The 14,780-nt window shown below is 37.4% G+C and overlaps 1 protein-coding gene across 1 annotated transcript in view; it reads right to left on the bottom strand.

The window, feature by feature from the left end:
- LOC138319188 (neuroglobin-like) overlaps positions 1 to 14,780 on the bottom strand; it is a 62,789-nt gene that overhangs the window by 5,713 nt on the left and 42,296 nt on the right. The window contains exon 3 of the mRNA XM_069262163.1: positions 5,816 to 6,047. Coding sequence (XP_069118264.1) covers positions 5,816 to 6,047 — 232 coding nt within the window. The remainder of the gene's footprint in view (positions 1 to 5,815; positions 6,048 to 14,780) is intronic.

Here is a 14,780-nt window from a genome sequence, read left to right on the forward strand (position 1 = left end):
CTTATCATCACTGTTATCATCTCTTTTCATCACTGTTATCATCTCTTATCATCACTGTTATCATCTCTTATCATCACTGTTATCATCTCTTATCATCACTGTTATCATCTCTTATCATCACTGTTATCATCTCTTATCATCACTGTTATCATCTCTTATCATCACTGTTATTATCTCTTATCATCACTGTTATTATCTCTTATCATCACTGTTATTATCTCTTATCATCACTGTTATTATCTCTTATCATCACTGTTATTATCTCTTTTCATCACTGTTATCATCTCTTATCATCACTGTTATTTTCTCTTATCATCACTGTTATCATCTCTTATCATCCGTGTTATTTTCTCTTATCATCACTGTCATCATCTCTTATAATCCCTTTTATTATCTCTTATCATCACTGTTATTATCTCTTATCATCACTGTTATCATCTCTTATCATCACTGTTATCATCTCTCATCATCACTGTTATCATCTCTTATCATCACTGTTATCATCTCTTATCATCACTGTTATTATCTCTTATCATCACTGTTATTATCTCTTATCATCACTGTTATTATCTCTTATCATCACTGTTATTATCTCTTTTCATCACTGTTATCATCTCTTATCATCACTGTTATTTTCTCTTATCATCACTGTTATCATCTCTTATCATCACTGTTATTTTCTCTTATCATCACTGTCATCATCTCTTATAATCCCTTTTATTATCTCTTATCATCACTGTTATTATCTCTTATCATCACTGTTATCATCTCTTATCATCACTGTTATCATCTCTCATCATCACTGTTATCATCTCTTATCATCACTGTTATTATCTCTTATCATCACTGTTATTATCTCTTATCATCACTGTTATCATCTCTTATCATCACTGTTATCATCTCTTATCATCACTGTTATCATCTCTTATCATCACTGTTATCATCTCTTATCATCACTGTTATCATCTCTTTTCATCACTGTTATCATCTCTTATCATCACTGTTATCATCTCTTATCATCACTGTTATCATCTCTTATCATCACTGTTATCATCTCTTATCATCACTGTTATCATCTCTTATCATCACTGTTATCATCTCTTATCATCACTGTTATCATCTCTTATCATCACTGTTATCATCTCTTATCATCACTGTTATCATCTCTTATCATCACTGTTATCATCTCTTATCATCACTGTTATTTTCCCATCCATACTCTTTCTTTTTCATTTGCTGGAACTAATTTAAACGCGTTATTAAAATACTGGTCATGACAGTGTTTGATATTTTTGCATATTAATAATATCTTCGAGGAATATGTGAAAATAGACATTGAAAAAATAGGAAGATATAGCAAGGCATTGGAAAAATAGAAAGATACAGCTAGACATTGAAAAAATAGGAAGATACAGCTAGACATTGAAAATAGGAAGATACAGCTAGACATTAGAAAAATAGGAAGATACAGCTATACATTGAAAATATAGGAAGATACAGCTAGACATTGAAAATAGGAAGATACAGCTAGACATTGGAAAAATACAAAATACTGCGTGACTATCAACACTTCATTTATACAACATTTGACAATACTGCTATATTATATAATATCAATACAGAGTATGAATATTTGCATTAAATTCGTCAACGAAATTCAATTTTCACTGCGAAACTTTAATTAAATTTTCCAATGCTGAAGACATGCGTGTCTTGTATCTAGCACGCTATTCTAGTAAGAGGAATGAAAATTGTCATGACATAGAAGAACAAAGGGAGGGAATGCGTTAGATACGTGATGAGAGCCTACTTATCTATATTAGTTATCAGGGAGACTGGTAATGAAGAACACTGAGCCCATCACATTCTACCATTGTTCGACACACCACACCTTGGTTCTACTGTTACCACCAAACTTCGACACTTCGACATCATTGTAATTCAATCTAGTTTGCAACTAACGTTTTATTGGCTTAAATATAACATGTGTGTTTATCATCTCAAAATTGATGACGCAGTTTGTAACGTCGACCCTGATTGGTTGTATCTGTTTAACACATAGTTCATAGTGAAATTAAATACTGACATTATATTAAATGTATATATTATCGCATTTACCAGGCGACTGTGTTTGAAAACTTGAAGCTGTGAACTTCCGGAGCATTAAACTATTCTTTGTTAAATTAAATTTCAATGAATGCCCCGAGAAAGGAATTTATAGAAATAATTGTGAAGACAAAGTCAACAATTACAGTTAAAATAAACTATAAAAATACCATTGGCAAGTGATTAAGTAACTAGGCATACCAAAATTACCTATGTCTTTCAAGATGTCAATTTGAGGTATTGTTTGTGTTATGATAAACATCGTTACAGAGTATTTAGCTCTGTCAGAGACTAGTTATTGAACAGCTCTTCATTTAATTCTGGCGATGGACTATGAAACAAGTACTTGATATGTCTGTTTCCGCTAGAATAGTACAAGGATATTTCAATGATTGGTTAACGGTCTAGTTAATAAATGTTGTTAGTAATTAAAAAATACTTGTTTTTACTAATTTCATCTTGTATTGGGTATGCAGTCAACGATAAGACAATGTATTATGAGGTGGAATATCGAACAACAGTGTTCCTACCTCGAGAATTGTTACAAGCTAGAATAGATGTTCACATCATTGCTAGGAATATCCTAACCATGCAATCATGAACAGAAAACAATAAGTAAACGGCTGACCTTTGTCTATTCTACAAGAGCGTGACCTTTCGCCACACTACCGTATTGTGTCATTATGAAGTGCTCACGAGGACCCACTAGGGATGTTTATCCATTGATTTCGCTCCTGTGAAACCACAAATTTACATCTCTTTGAGATGACAAATGTTATGTCTAACTGAACTGACATAGCCACATACAGCACGGTATGGCCTGGTAGAGAAAAATTATCCCATGGCGAACTATGACGATACCCAAACACGTCCAAAAAGCACACAGAAAGTAGCACTCTGCTTTTCTTTTTAACGACCTAATAAACATCTTTTTAATTCCTTTGTCTCAGCATAAACAAACCTCGTTTAGTTTTTGTCTGCACACTAAATTACTGTCATCACTGATTGAACCTATACAGCCCCGTCCATTTTCCTCATATCGTGTCCATTGGTATGTTCAACATATACAGTACTTTAAACTAAAATTCACAATATACAAATGGTTCATATGATCGCGGATGATGAAACATAAATTTCAAAGTATTGACGTCGAGTAACATGTTAAAAATGATTCAAAGGTTACAAATACCTAAACAAATATCTAAACGGAGGATAAATGGAACGGTTGAGACTTTATACTAGAAACTGACACAAGTTGAACTCTTATTACACCTGTCAACATTCTTAGCTTGAAATAATCTCAAATACACTCGATTGGATACAATCTGTCCAGCAAGACACCGACTTGCAGTCCTCAGCCAGTCACTTGACATTGTCAAAACGCAAGGTATTCAGTATGTGATTGGGTTGTTTTCTCATATTGGCACGCTAGAATGCCAAACGTTGATCGAGAATCTGGTGAGAATTGGTACTAGATGCAAGGGAGTGTACCAGCTACTTATTAATATCATATAGCAAAAAGAAAGATTTACTTTGTCATTGAACTTGCTAACAAAAACATGCCTTGCTATAACAAATGTCAATCACAATTGTCTTCTGGGTGTTATCTAAATAAAGGATAGCGTTCACTAACCATTCTGTATTCGCCAGATCATTGGCACTGACAGTATATAGCTGTCATATTGGTTCTGTTTTCTTGATTACTAGGGTTCTACCTTGGCTCCTAGACATCTCGATGTAGGGAAGCGTTTCAAAGTATTCTCTTCTTCCGCTATGACGAGAATGAATATTCAATAAGCTAGTAACTGCTTATATTCAGTAATGACTAAGTTCTAATCACTTAGAACTTCAAACACTGCCAAAATAATGGTTTTCGCATGCTCTCCACAATATAATAGAATTACTTTTCTTGTCATCTTCTGTTATATAATGATGGCATAATTCCTTTGTCTACAAAATTGTAAATATCCGACCAAAACCTTTATGGTATGACTCTAATAAAAAAGAAATGACACATCATCGATTTTTTTTATTAATTGGGGAATTAATGACAAAAATAATACTAGAAGTCAAAGTTTTCAAATGAAGAAAGAATATTAAGTTATTTAAAATTTTAGAATTGAAAAAACGCACGATAGTAGAAAATATATACTCATTGATGTCCGCTATCAAAGAGCGCATCCAACATATTAGAATGGCGTTTATTCCATATACATACAAGTAGTTTTATTAGAGATGAAACAATAAAAGATTTGAAAGCAGCATCCGATTGATTAGAGCAATAATAACCCTTTCAAACTTAAAACCTTCTCAGACTTTGTTTCAAATTGCAATTGTAGGTTGTAATGTAGTTATTATCATTGGGCGGACCATGGACCGGCCTCAGAAGAGAGATGGCCATATGTTTCATGTGATTGGTCAGGTAAGTTTGAATCGATGTTATACTGAGTATAGACAGGTATCCGATTCAACGTAAATGTGTCATTTAGAATGGCATTGAATGTTGTTGAATGTGAATTTAAGCAAACGTACGACTTCCTCCTCCATCACCTAAATCCTAATTTCTACAAAGCCTTGTTTAGCGTCCAAACCTAATTCTATTCTAATCCATTGTATTATCTTTGTTTATGATTATGGAATCAATACAATGACAAATGAAAATTAAGGTGTACATTAACTGTTGACCTTTTCTGATCTGTTTATGAGTATATCGAACGCTCCATAATCAATACCAAGCCTGTGAGAGAGACTCATAATATACAACTCAATGGCCTTCATCTCTATCATCGACATTGATATTACAACACCATTAAACGAAAGAAACAACTGAGAATATGTTCATGGTAGAATTTGAAGGAGTTATTTCAAATTAAAAGTGTGTGTATTTGGAAGGTTAATAAATTAAGCTTTTAACCATTATTGAGTAACACGATAAAATGCACCCTATTCTATGTCAGGTTTTCCTTGTGAATCTGTCCCTGCTGGTTGGACATTAGAATGTACCTGATACTTCTATTGCAGGGTCGTAAAAGGCAACACAATTTAGGATATCATCTCTTCCTAACCGACTTTCTTCTTCCTTACGCCGCCTCTCATTAAGCCTTCAGTTTAGAGCTCGCCATTATGATGAAAGCTCTTAGTTCTGTTCCCTTAGTGAGACACGCCATAGTCTATAAAATTAGCAATGAGCCGTTTGTGCTTCTGCTTAGTGTACATCATTAAGGGAGTGTGACGACTGGTTTGTAAGTGTATGTGACCGGGTGGGGTATACTTCAGTCAGACAGCATTATATAATGGGCAAGAATATCCACTGTTACAAATAGACACAACACAAGCATACTGCAGCCTTCCAAAACATACAGACATTCACACATACACATTACAGACAGGGAATGTCATCCTTAAATGACCCTGACTGTTCATAGGACGTTGATTAAATAGGGAAACAAGATCCTTGAGCATCGTGTATTTGATCCCTATAGTCGTATGGTATCTGGTGCAAAATACCCAGTCATGCAAAGTTATAAGAAGAGAATGAATAAATGAAGTGCGCTTATCGAATTCATGGAAGACAATACTACAAGTATATTCTGTATTAAATAGGTACATTGTATATTACATAAGAATGGAGTTATTCTAGGTGTATTTCATTTATATTCAATGTTTTTTCCGTTGATATAGCTGTCCAATCCACTTTTCCTATACTTACCCAGAACATGTCAGACGTAAATCCAGGAATCTTCTGATGGTAATTCCCACGGTGTTTTAGAAACGTTAACACGAAATCAACATTGTCAATATTGTTCATGGCTTCGTCCACAGTCGCCATGACAGTCGTGGCGTGTTTCTCGAGAACTTCATCCTCTCTCATTACTTCTTCTGACTTCAGATGAGCGAACTTTCCAAATAATCCTATGATGTCAGAGTTGGCACGGAACATTCTAAAACAAACAATTTGAAGACACTTTGGTTAAATATTTAAATTACAGGAATGGGTATGAATCGCTCAAATAAAGACATAAAAAGTTTCGGACTTAACCGAACCATTTGATTAACGTCTGCAAAACCACTTTGTATTTCTTGTTTTATTTTTATCGTACTGATTGGTTTGTTTACCAGAACGACCACACAGCATCGTGGTGTTTGCAATGGTTGTCTCTTGTGTATCCTTCTTAGTGACATTTTGTCTTCAGAAATAGATCCATGGTGTGGTCACGTAATGTATCAAATGACAAACACCTGTTCTGTTATACCACGTGTTCTTTTAGGATGATATTCTGCTTTTCATGTTATATTTTAACTTTTTGTTGCATTGCTTTATATCTTGGATGTTAATGGACATGTAACTTTGAAGGCTATATCGTATATTAATGACAAAGTATGGTACAAACATGTACCCATGATATAATTACAGATATAACTGAGTAAATTTAATCGTGGTAACATTCATAAAATGTGTTTGAGTCGTGTAAATGATTTTGATTAGACGCGTATTTTGAGCCAAAACCTTTGAATAAGTTTAATTAAGTGTATTCCTATATACTGCTTAATGTGGCTTTGACAGACACAGGATAGACAATAGAAGGAGTCGTCTCCTATCATCAGCAACCGATTAATGATAAAGATTTTAAATATAAAACAGCAAATTATTTTAAACAATGCTATATCAATAAATCATAAAGCTAAATCAGTAATATGTGTATGTTACAAGCTAACATGTACATGTATGTCAGGGGCGTAGCCAGGGTTAAAACAATGTGGATGGAATGACAAAGGTTTGTCTCTGCCTAATATGGGTACCCCCTCTCAAAGGTACCCACAATGCCACCATTACCAAAAGCACATTCCTAAACAAAAAATATATATGAATCCTCTCTGTAGAGATTTCCTTGTATGCTTAGATCGAAATTACTTCCATCAAACACCAGTCGTGTTCATGTCAGTCGTCAAGTCGAAAGTGTATCAAGTGGTCAGCTTGGCACATTGTCGTGAAGGTCAGTGGGTTAAAATCGTCATAGGAAACGCTGCAGAACTTGATAGCGAATAGGACAAAACAAACTAACATGGTAGAACTAGCGAAAAGCTCTGGTGTGGTCTAATTGACCCGATGAATGCTGAAGTGTCCTTTAGATAGCGGAACATTGTGTTGGTGAAATAATGAAGATAGGCGATATCATTAGTGATTTGTGTCCAGGGGGACAGTCATATTAGCAGCTCTTTTCATTTAATCCCTTCATCCTGGAACTCTGCACCTTTACGAGGATTTCGCTGAATTACATTTAACAGTATTAGAATCAGATGAGGCACATAGCATCGGGAAAAGGTTTTTCCACATATTTTTGAAAGAACTAGCTACCAGTCAGTTTCCAATGATGCCAAATATTTTCTATTAATACACCATTACGTTGCTTGGCGTAAGGATGATACAAGCAAAACTAAGCCAGCATGTCTTCAATTGTCAATGGATAGGGTTTTTGTAATGCAACGATCTTAAAAATCAATGAAGGCTACCAACAAAAGGGGAGTTCTCTGTAGGTTGGAGTGGGTTGTCAGCTCGGTGGATAACTTGGCTTCCTTCAGTGCCTATCTTATAACCAGTGGCAGTATGATCGGTTTTTGATAAAAACGCTGTCACTCGGCACCACAGTAGAAGTTCGTTATACGCGTCATTCTTCCATAGAATTTATTTACGTTAGCGTCGAATGCGTATAGGATATGAAAATGAAAAATCCAGCAAATTATCAAAAATATTTCACATATGTATTTCTACTCATGCAGGAAATTTAAATTTCATCTTGAATGTTTGAATCTTAAAAAAATCTTCCACGAACATCATTATTTCGATTAACATTCGCACGTGCGCTTTACCAAGCGTATTCTGTGCATCTTAAACATTCCCATTCATTTCCTTAAACATCGCAGTTTCAATATATTCAAATGCGCCTTACCACGGCGCTGTGTGTTTTTATCTTAAAAAACATCTCTCACAAACCTCACTCTTTCGATTCCTCGCGAGACATCTATCAACGTGCTATTACTGTAATGTTGGATACCCTAGAGCTATCGGGGGTCAAGTTTTTATATCAGGCAATTTCTACTAATGTGTTCCAGAACTCATGAGCAGAATCAATTAATGAAAAACAGGGCAATTTGTTTTGATTGAATTGAGTATCCAACACAAACGATAAATCGTATAAGAAAGTAACACATCCTCCCTGCGGGGGCCAGGATTAACAGTCAATCATGACTACACGTGTTATTACTCCCGGTCAGGTATAGCGCTATCATAGTATCAGATTTATCAATTTATTATCCAATGTAAGATCGTCATTAATGAGGTCCAACTCATACTGTCCTCATTATCTTATTTCTATTTTGACCAAAGGCTTTTTGTCAATTATCATTAAGATATATATCAAATGGTATTTTTGCGTCTCTACAAAATAAATTATTGATTACTGATTAACTATTTAATCACAAAGTATTACATTATGTTATTCAATATATTTACGATAATTTTATTTCAATGTCTTTAGTGTTGGAGCTATCCCGACTATAGTTCAATATTGATAGCAGTAGTATTGCCATTTTTGAATGCAGTGGTATTTCATCTTCTAATCTGTTATTCCAGTTTCTATCAATGCATATTACTTATCAAATATTAGATATAACATGAGACAAATCAAACTTTACGATGATAAAAGCTTTCAATAAAATAATGAAATCAATCTTGTATAATGATTGTATCAAATAACACATTTGATTGTAGTTCTATAAGATGGTGTAACACTACTAGGTGATAATATCTGTCCAAGCACTCCCCAATCTCTGTATAAATGTATTGGCAGCGGGTGATAAAATTATACCATCTAATCAATACATTGAGATGGATAAACAACCCGGAGATGAATGACAAAGCCATAATCAATCAGACATGTTAAGTATTGTAAAAATTCTTATATATGTTCTTTCTACATTGTTAAAACAATTTTTGACAATATCATAAGTAACAGCGTTACCGTAGAGAATACCAATCAGGGAATTAGTTTTAGATGAAAAAACATACATCTTGTTAACAATTGTTAACATAGACTATAGCACAGTTATGGTCATATACATTAGATACAGTGCGCATGGCGGTCATTTCAAGTAGACGAAAAATACAAGAGTAGACAAAACTTCGATGCATAAAAAAACCCAGTCAACTATCCAACGGATATTTCTAACTAGCAGATGGAATAGCGGCTAATTATATACGTTTTTTACAGGATGATACTGTTTGTTTCGCTGTAATTAAAAAGATCGCAACTACATATCATTGCATTATTATTATTTCTTATACAATAAACTACATAAAACTTCATTTTGCGACGAAGGCTAAAAACGCCACGTAACTTCATATCTGCACTTGGTATATTGCTAAAAAGAATATTACTCTAGACGATGTACGTAACACAGCATATCCATTCCACATGGTACATATGGTCGATGTATGTCTGGCCTTAGTCACCACAATGGAGGGAGATGTGATAACAGGGAATACCAACTAATTTATCATGGTGTTATGTTACAAATCGTGATAAATATGTAAATCACAAATACACGAAGTGTTAATGGTCATTGACCCTTGTACAGCACTACACATTAACACGAGTACAGCACTACACATTAACACGAGTACAGCACTACACATTAACACGAGTACATCACCACACATTAACAGGAGTACAGCACCACAAATTAACACGAGTACATCACCACACATTAACAGGAGTACAGCACCACAAATTAACACCAGGAGTACAGCACCACAAATTAACACGAGTACATCACCACACATTAACAGGAGTACAGCACCACAAATTAACACTGTTAGAGCACCAAACATTACCACGAGTACATCACCATACATTCACAGGAGTACAGCACCACACATTAACACTGTTAGAGCACCACACATTACCACGAGTACAGCACTACACAACATTAAGAGTACAGCACCACACATTAACACGAGAGCCACATTACCACTACACACATACACGAGTAACAGGAGTACAGCACCACACATTAACACGAGTACAGCACCACACATTAACACGAGTACAGCACCACACATTAACACGAGTACAGCACCACACATTAACACTAGTACAGCACCACACATTAACCACGAGTACATCACCATACATACACATAACACGAGTACAGCACCACACATTAACACGTGTTAGAGCACCACACATTAACACGAGTACATCACCACACATTAACAGAGTACAGCACCACACATTAACAGTACACTTAAGCACCAACATTAACACGAGTACATCACCAACATTAACAGAGTACAGCACCACACATTAACACGAGTACAGCACCACACATTAACACGAGTACAGCACCACAACATTAACACAGTACAGACAGTACAGCACCACACATTAACACGAGTACAGACCACACATTAACACAGTACACTAGTCACCACATAACCACACATTAACACGAGTACAGCACCACACATTAACACAGTACAGACCACACATTAACACGAGTACAGCACCACACATTAACACGAGTACAGCACCACACATTAACACTAGTACAGTACCACACATTAACACGAGTACAGCACCACACATTAACACGAGTACAGCACCACACATTAACACGAGTACAGCACCACACATTAACACGAGTACAGCACCACACATTAACACGAGTACAGCACCACACATTAACACGAGTACAGCACCACACATTAACACGAGTACAGCACCACACATTAACACGAGTACAGCACCACACATTAACACGAGTACAGCACCACACATTAACACGAGTACAGCACTACACACATTAGTACAGCACCACACATTAACACGAGTACAGCACCACACATTAACACGAGTACAGCACCACACATTAACACGAGTACAGCACCACACATTAACACTAGTACAGAACCACACATCAACGCTAGTACAGTACCACACATTAACACGAGTACAGTACCACACATTAACACGAGTACAGCACCACACATTAACACGAGTACAGTACCACACATTAACACGAGTACAGCACCACACATTAACACGAGTACAGTACCACACATTAACACGAGTACAGCACCACACATTAACACGAGTACAGCACCACACATTAACACGAGTACAGCACCACACATTAACACTAGTACAGAACCATACATTAACACTTAGTACAGTACCACACATTAACACGAGTACAGCACCACACATTAACACGAGTACAGCACCACACATTAACACGAGTACAGCACCACACATTAACACGAGTACAGCACCACACATTAACACAAGTACAGCACTACACATTAACACGAGTACAGCACCACACATTAACACAAGTACAGCACCACACATTAACACGAGTATAGCACCACACATTAACACTAGTACATTAACACAGTACAGCACCACACATTAACACGAGTACAGCACCACACATTAACACTAGTACAACACAGTACACAACCACACATTAACACGAGTACAGCACCACACATTAACACGAGTACAGCACCACACATTCACACAGTACAGAACACACACACAACTAACGCTAGTACATACCACAACATTAACACGAGTACAGCACCACACATTAACACGAGTACAGCACCATACATTAACACGAGTACAGCACCACACATTAACACGAGTACAGCACCACACATTAACACGAGTAAGTACAGTACCACACATTAACACGAGTACAGCACCACACATTAACACGAGTACAGCACCACACATTAACACTAGTACAGTATCACACATTAACACTAGTACAATACCACACATTAACACTAGTACAGTACCACACATTAACACGAGTACAGCACCACACATTAACACTAGTACAGTAACACGAGTACAGCACACACATAACACAGTACAGCACCACACATTAACACGAGTACAGCACCACACATTAACACAGTACAGCACACACATTAACACGAGTACAGCACCACACATTAACACGAGTACAGCACCACACATTAACACAGTACAGCACCACACATTAACACAAGTATAGCACCACACATTAACACAGTACAGCACACACATTAACACGAGTACAGCACCACACATTAACACGAGAGTACAGCACCACACATTAACACGAGTACAGCACCACACATTAACACGAGTACAGAAAATTAACACGAGTACAGCACCACACATTAACACGAGTACAGCACCACACATTAACACGAGTACAGCACCACACATTAACACGAGTACAGCACACACATTAACAGAGTACAGCACCACAACATACACACGAGTACAGCACCACACATTAACACGAGTACAGCACCACACATTAACACGAGTACAGCACCACACATTAACACGAGTACAGCACCACACATTAACACGAGTACAGCACCACACATTAACACAAGCACATTAACACGAGTACAGCACCACACATTAACACGAGTACAGCACCACACATTAACATTAGTACAGCACCACACATTAACACGAGTACAGCACCACACATTAACACTAGTACAGTACCACACATTAACACGAGTACAGCACCACACATTAACACGAGTACAGCACCACACATTAACACGAGTACAGCACCACACATTAACACGAGTACAGTACCACACATTAACACGAGTACAGCACCACACATTAACACGAGTACAGCACCACACATTAACACGAGTACAGCACCACACATTAACACGAGTACAGCACCACACATTAACACTAGTACAGTACCACACATTAACACGAGTACAGCACCACACATTAACACGAGTACAGCACCACACATTAACACGAGTACATTAACACGAGTACAGCACCACACATTAACACGAGTACAGCACCACACATTAACACGAGTACAGCACCACACATTAACACGAGTACAGCACCACACATTAACACGAGTACAGCACCACACATTAACACGAGTACAGCACCACACATTAACACGAGTACAGCACCACACATTAACACGAGTAAATCACCACACATTAACAAGAGTACACAACCACACATTAACACGAGTACAGCACCACACATTAACACGAGTACAGCACCACACATTAACACAAGTACAGCACCACACATTAACACGAGTATAGCACCACACATTAACACTAGTACATTAACACGAGTACAGCACCACACATTAACACGAGTACAGCACCACACATAAACACGAGTACAGCACCACACATTAACACGAGTACAGCACCACACATTAACACTAGTACAGAACCACACATTAACGCTAGTACACACCACACATTAACACGAGTACAGCACCACACACATAACACAGTACAGACCACACATTAACACAGTACGACACACACATTAACACTACCATACACACATTAACACGAGTACAGCACACACATTAAACTACAACACACATTAACACAGTACGCACCACACATTAACACAGTACAGTACCACACATTAACACGAGTACAGCACCACACATTAACACGAGTACAGCACCACACATTAACACGAGTACAGCACCACACATTAACACGAGTACAGCACCACACATTAACACGAGTACGCACCACACATTAACCGAGTACAGCACCACACATTAACACAGTACAACCACATTAACCACACAAACACGAGTACAGACACCACACATTAACACGAGTACGACACCACACATTAACACGAGTACAGCACCACACATTAACACGAGTACAGCACCACACATTAACACGAGTACGACACCACACATTAACACGAGTACAGCACCACACATTAACACGAGTACGACACCACACATTAACACGAGTACGACACCACACATTAACACGAGTACGACACCACACATTAACACGAGTACGACACCACACATTAACACGAGTACAGCACCACACATTAACACGAGTACGACACCACACATTAACACGAGTACAGCACCACACATTAACACAAGTACAGCACCACACATTAACACGAGTATAGCACCACACATTAACACTAGTACATTAACACGAGTACACAACCACACATTAACACGAGTACAGCACCACACATTAACACGAGTACAGCACCACACATAAACACGAGTACAGCACCACACATTAACACGAGTACAGCACCACACATTAACACTAGTACAGTACCACACATTAACACTAGTACAGTACCACACATTAACACGAGTACAGCACCACACATTAACACGAGTACAGCACCACACATTAACACGAGTACAGCACCACACATTAACACGAGTACGACACCACACATTAACACGAGTACGACACCACACATTAACACGAGTACGACACCACACATTAACACGAGTACAGCACCACACATTAACACGAGTACAGACCACACATAACACTAGTACAGTACCACACATTAACACGAGTACAGCACCACACATTAACACGAGTACAGCACCACACATTAACACGAGTACAGCACCACACATTAACACGAGTACAGCACCACACATTAACACGAGTACAGACACCACACATTAACACGAGTACAGCACCACACATTAACACGAGTACAGCACCACACATTAACACGAGTAGAGCACCACACATTACCACGAGTACAGCACCACACATTAACACGAGTACGACACCACACATT

This window comes from Argopecten irradians, chromosome 3 (genome assembly GCF_041381155.1).
Source record: "Argopecten irradians isolate NY chromosome 3, Ai_NY, whole genome shotgun sequence".
In the NCBI taxonomy this organism is placed as follows: Eukaryota; Metazoa; Mollusca; class Bivalvia; order Pectinida; family Pectinidae; genus Argopecten; species Argopecten irradians.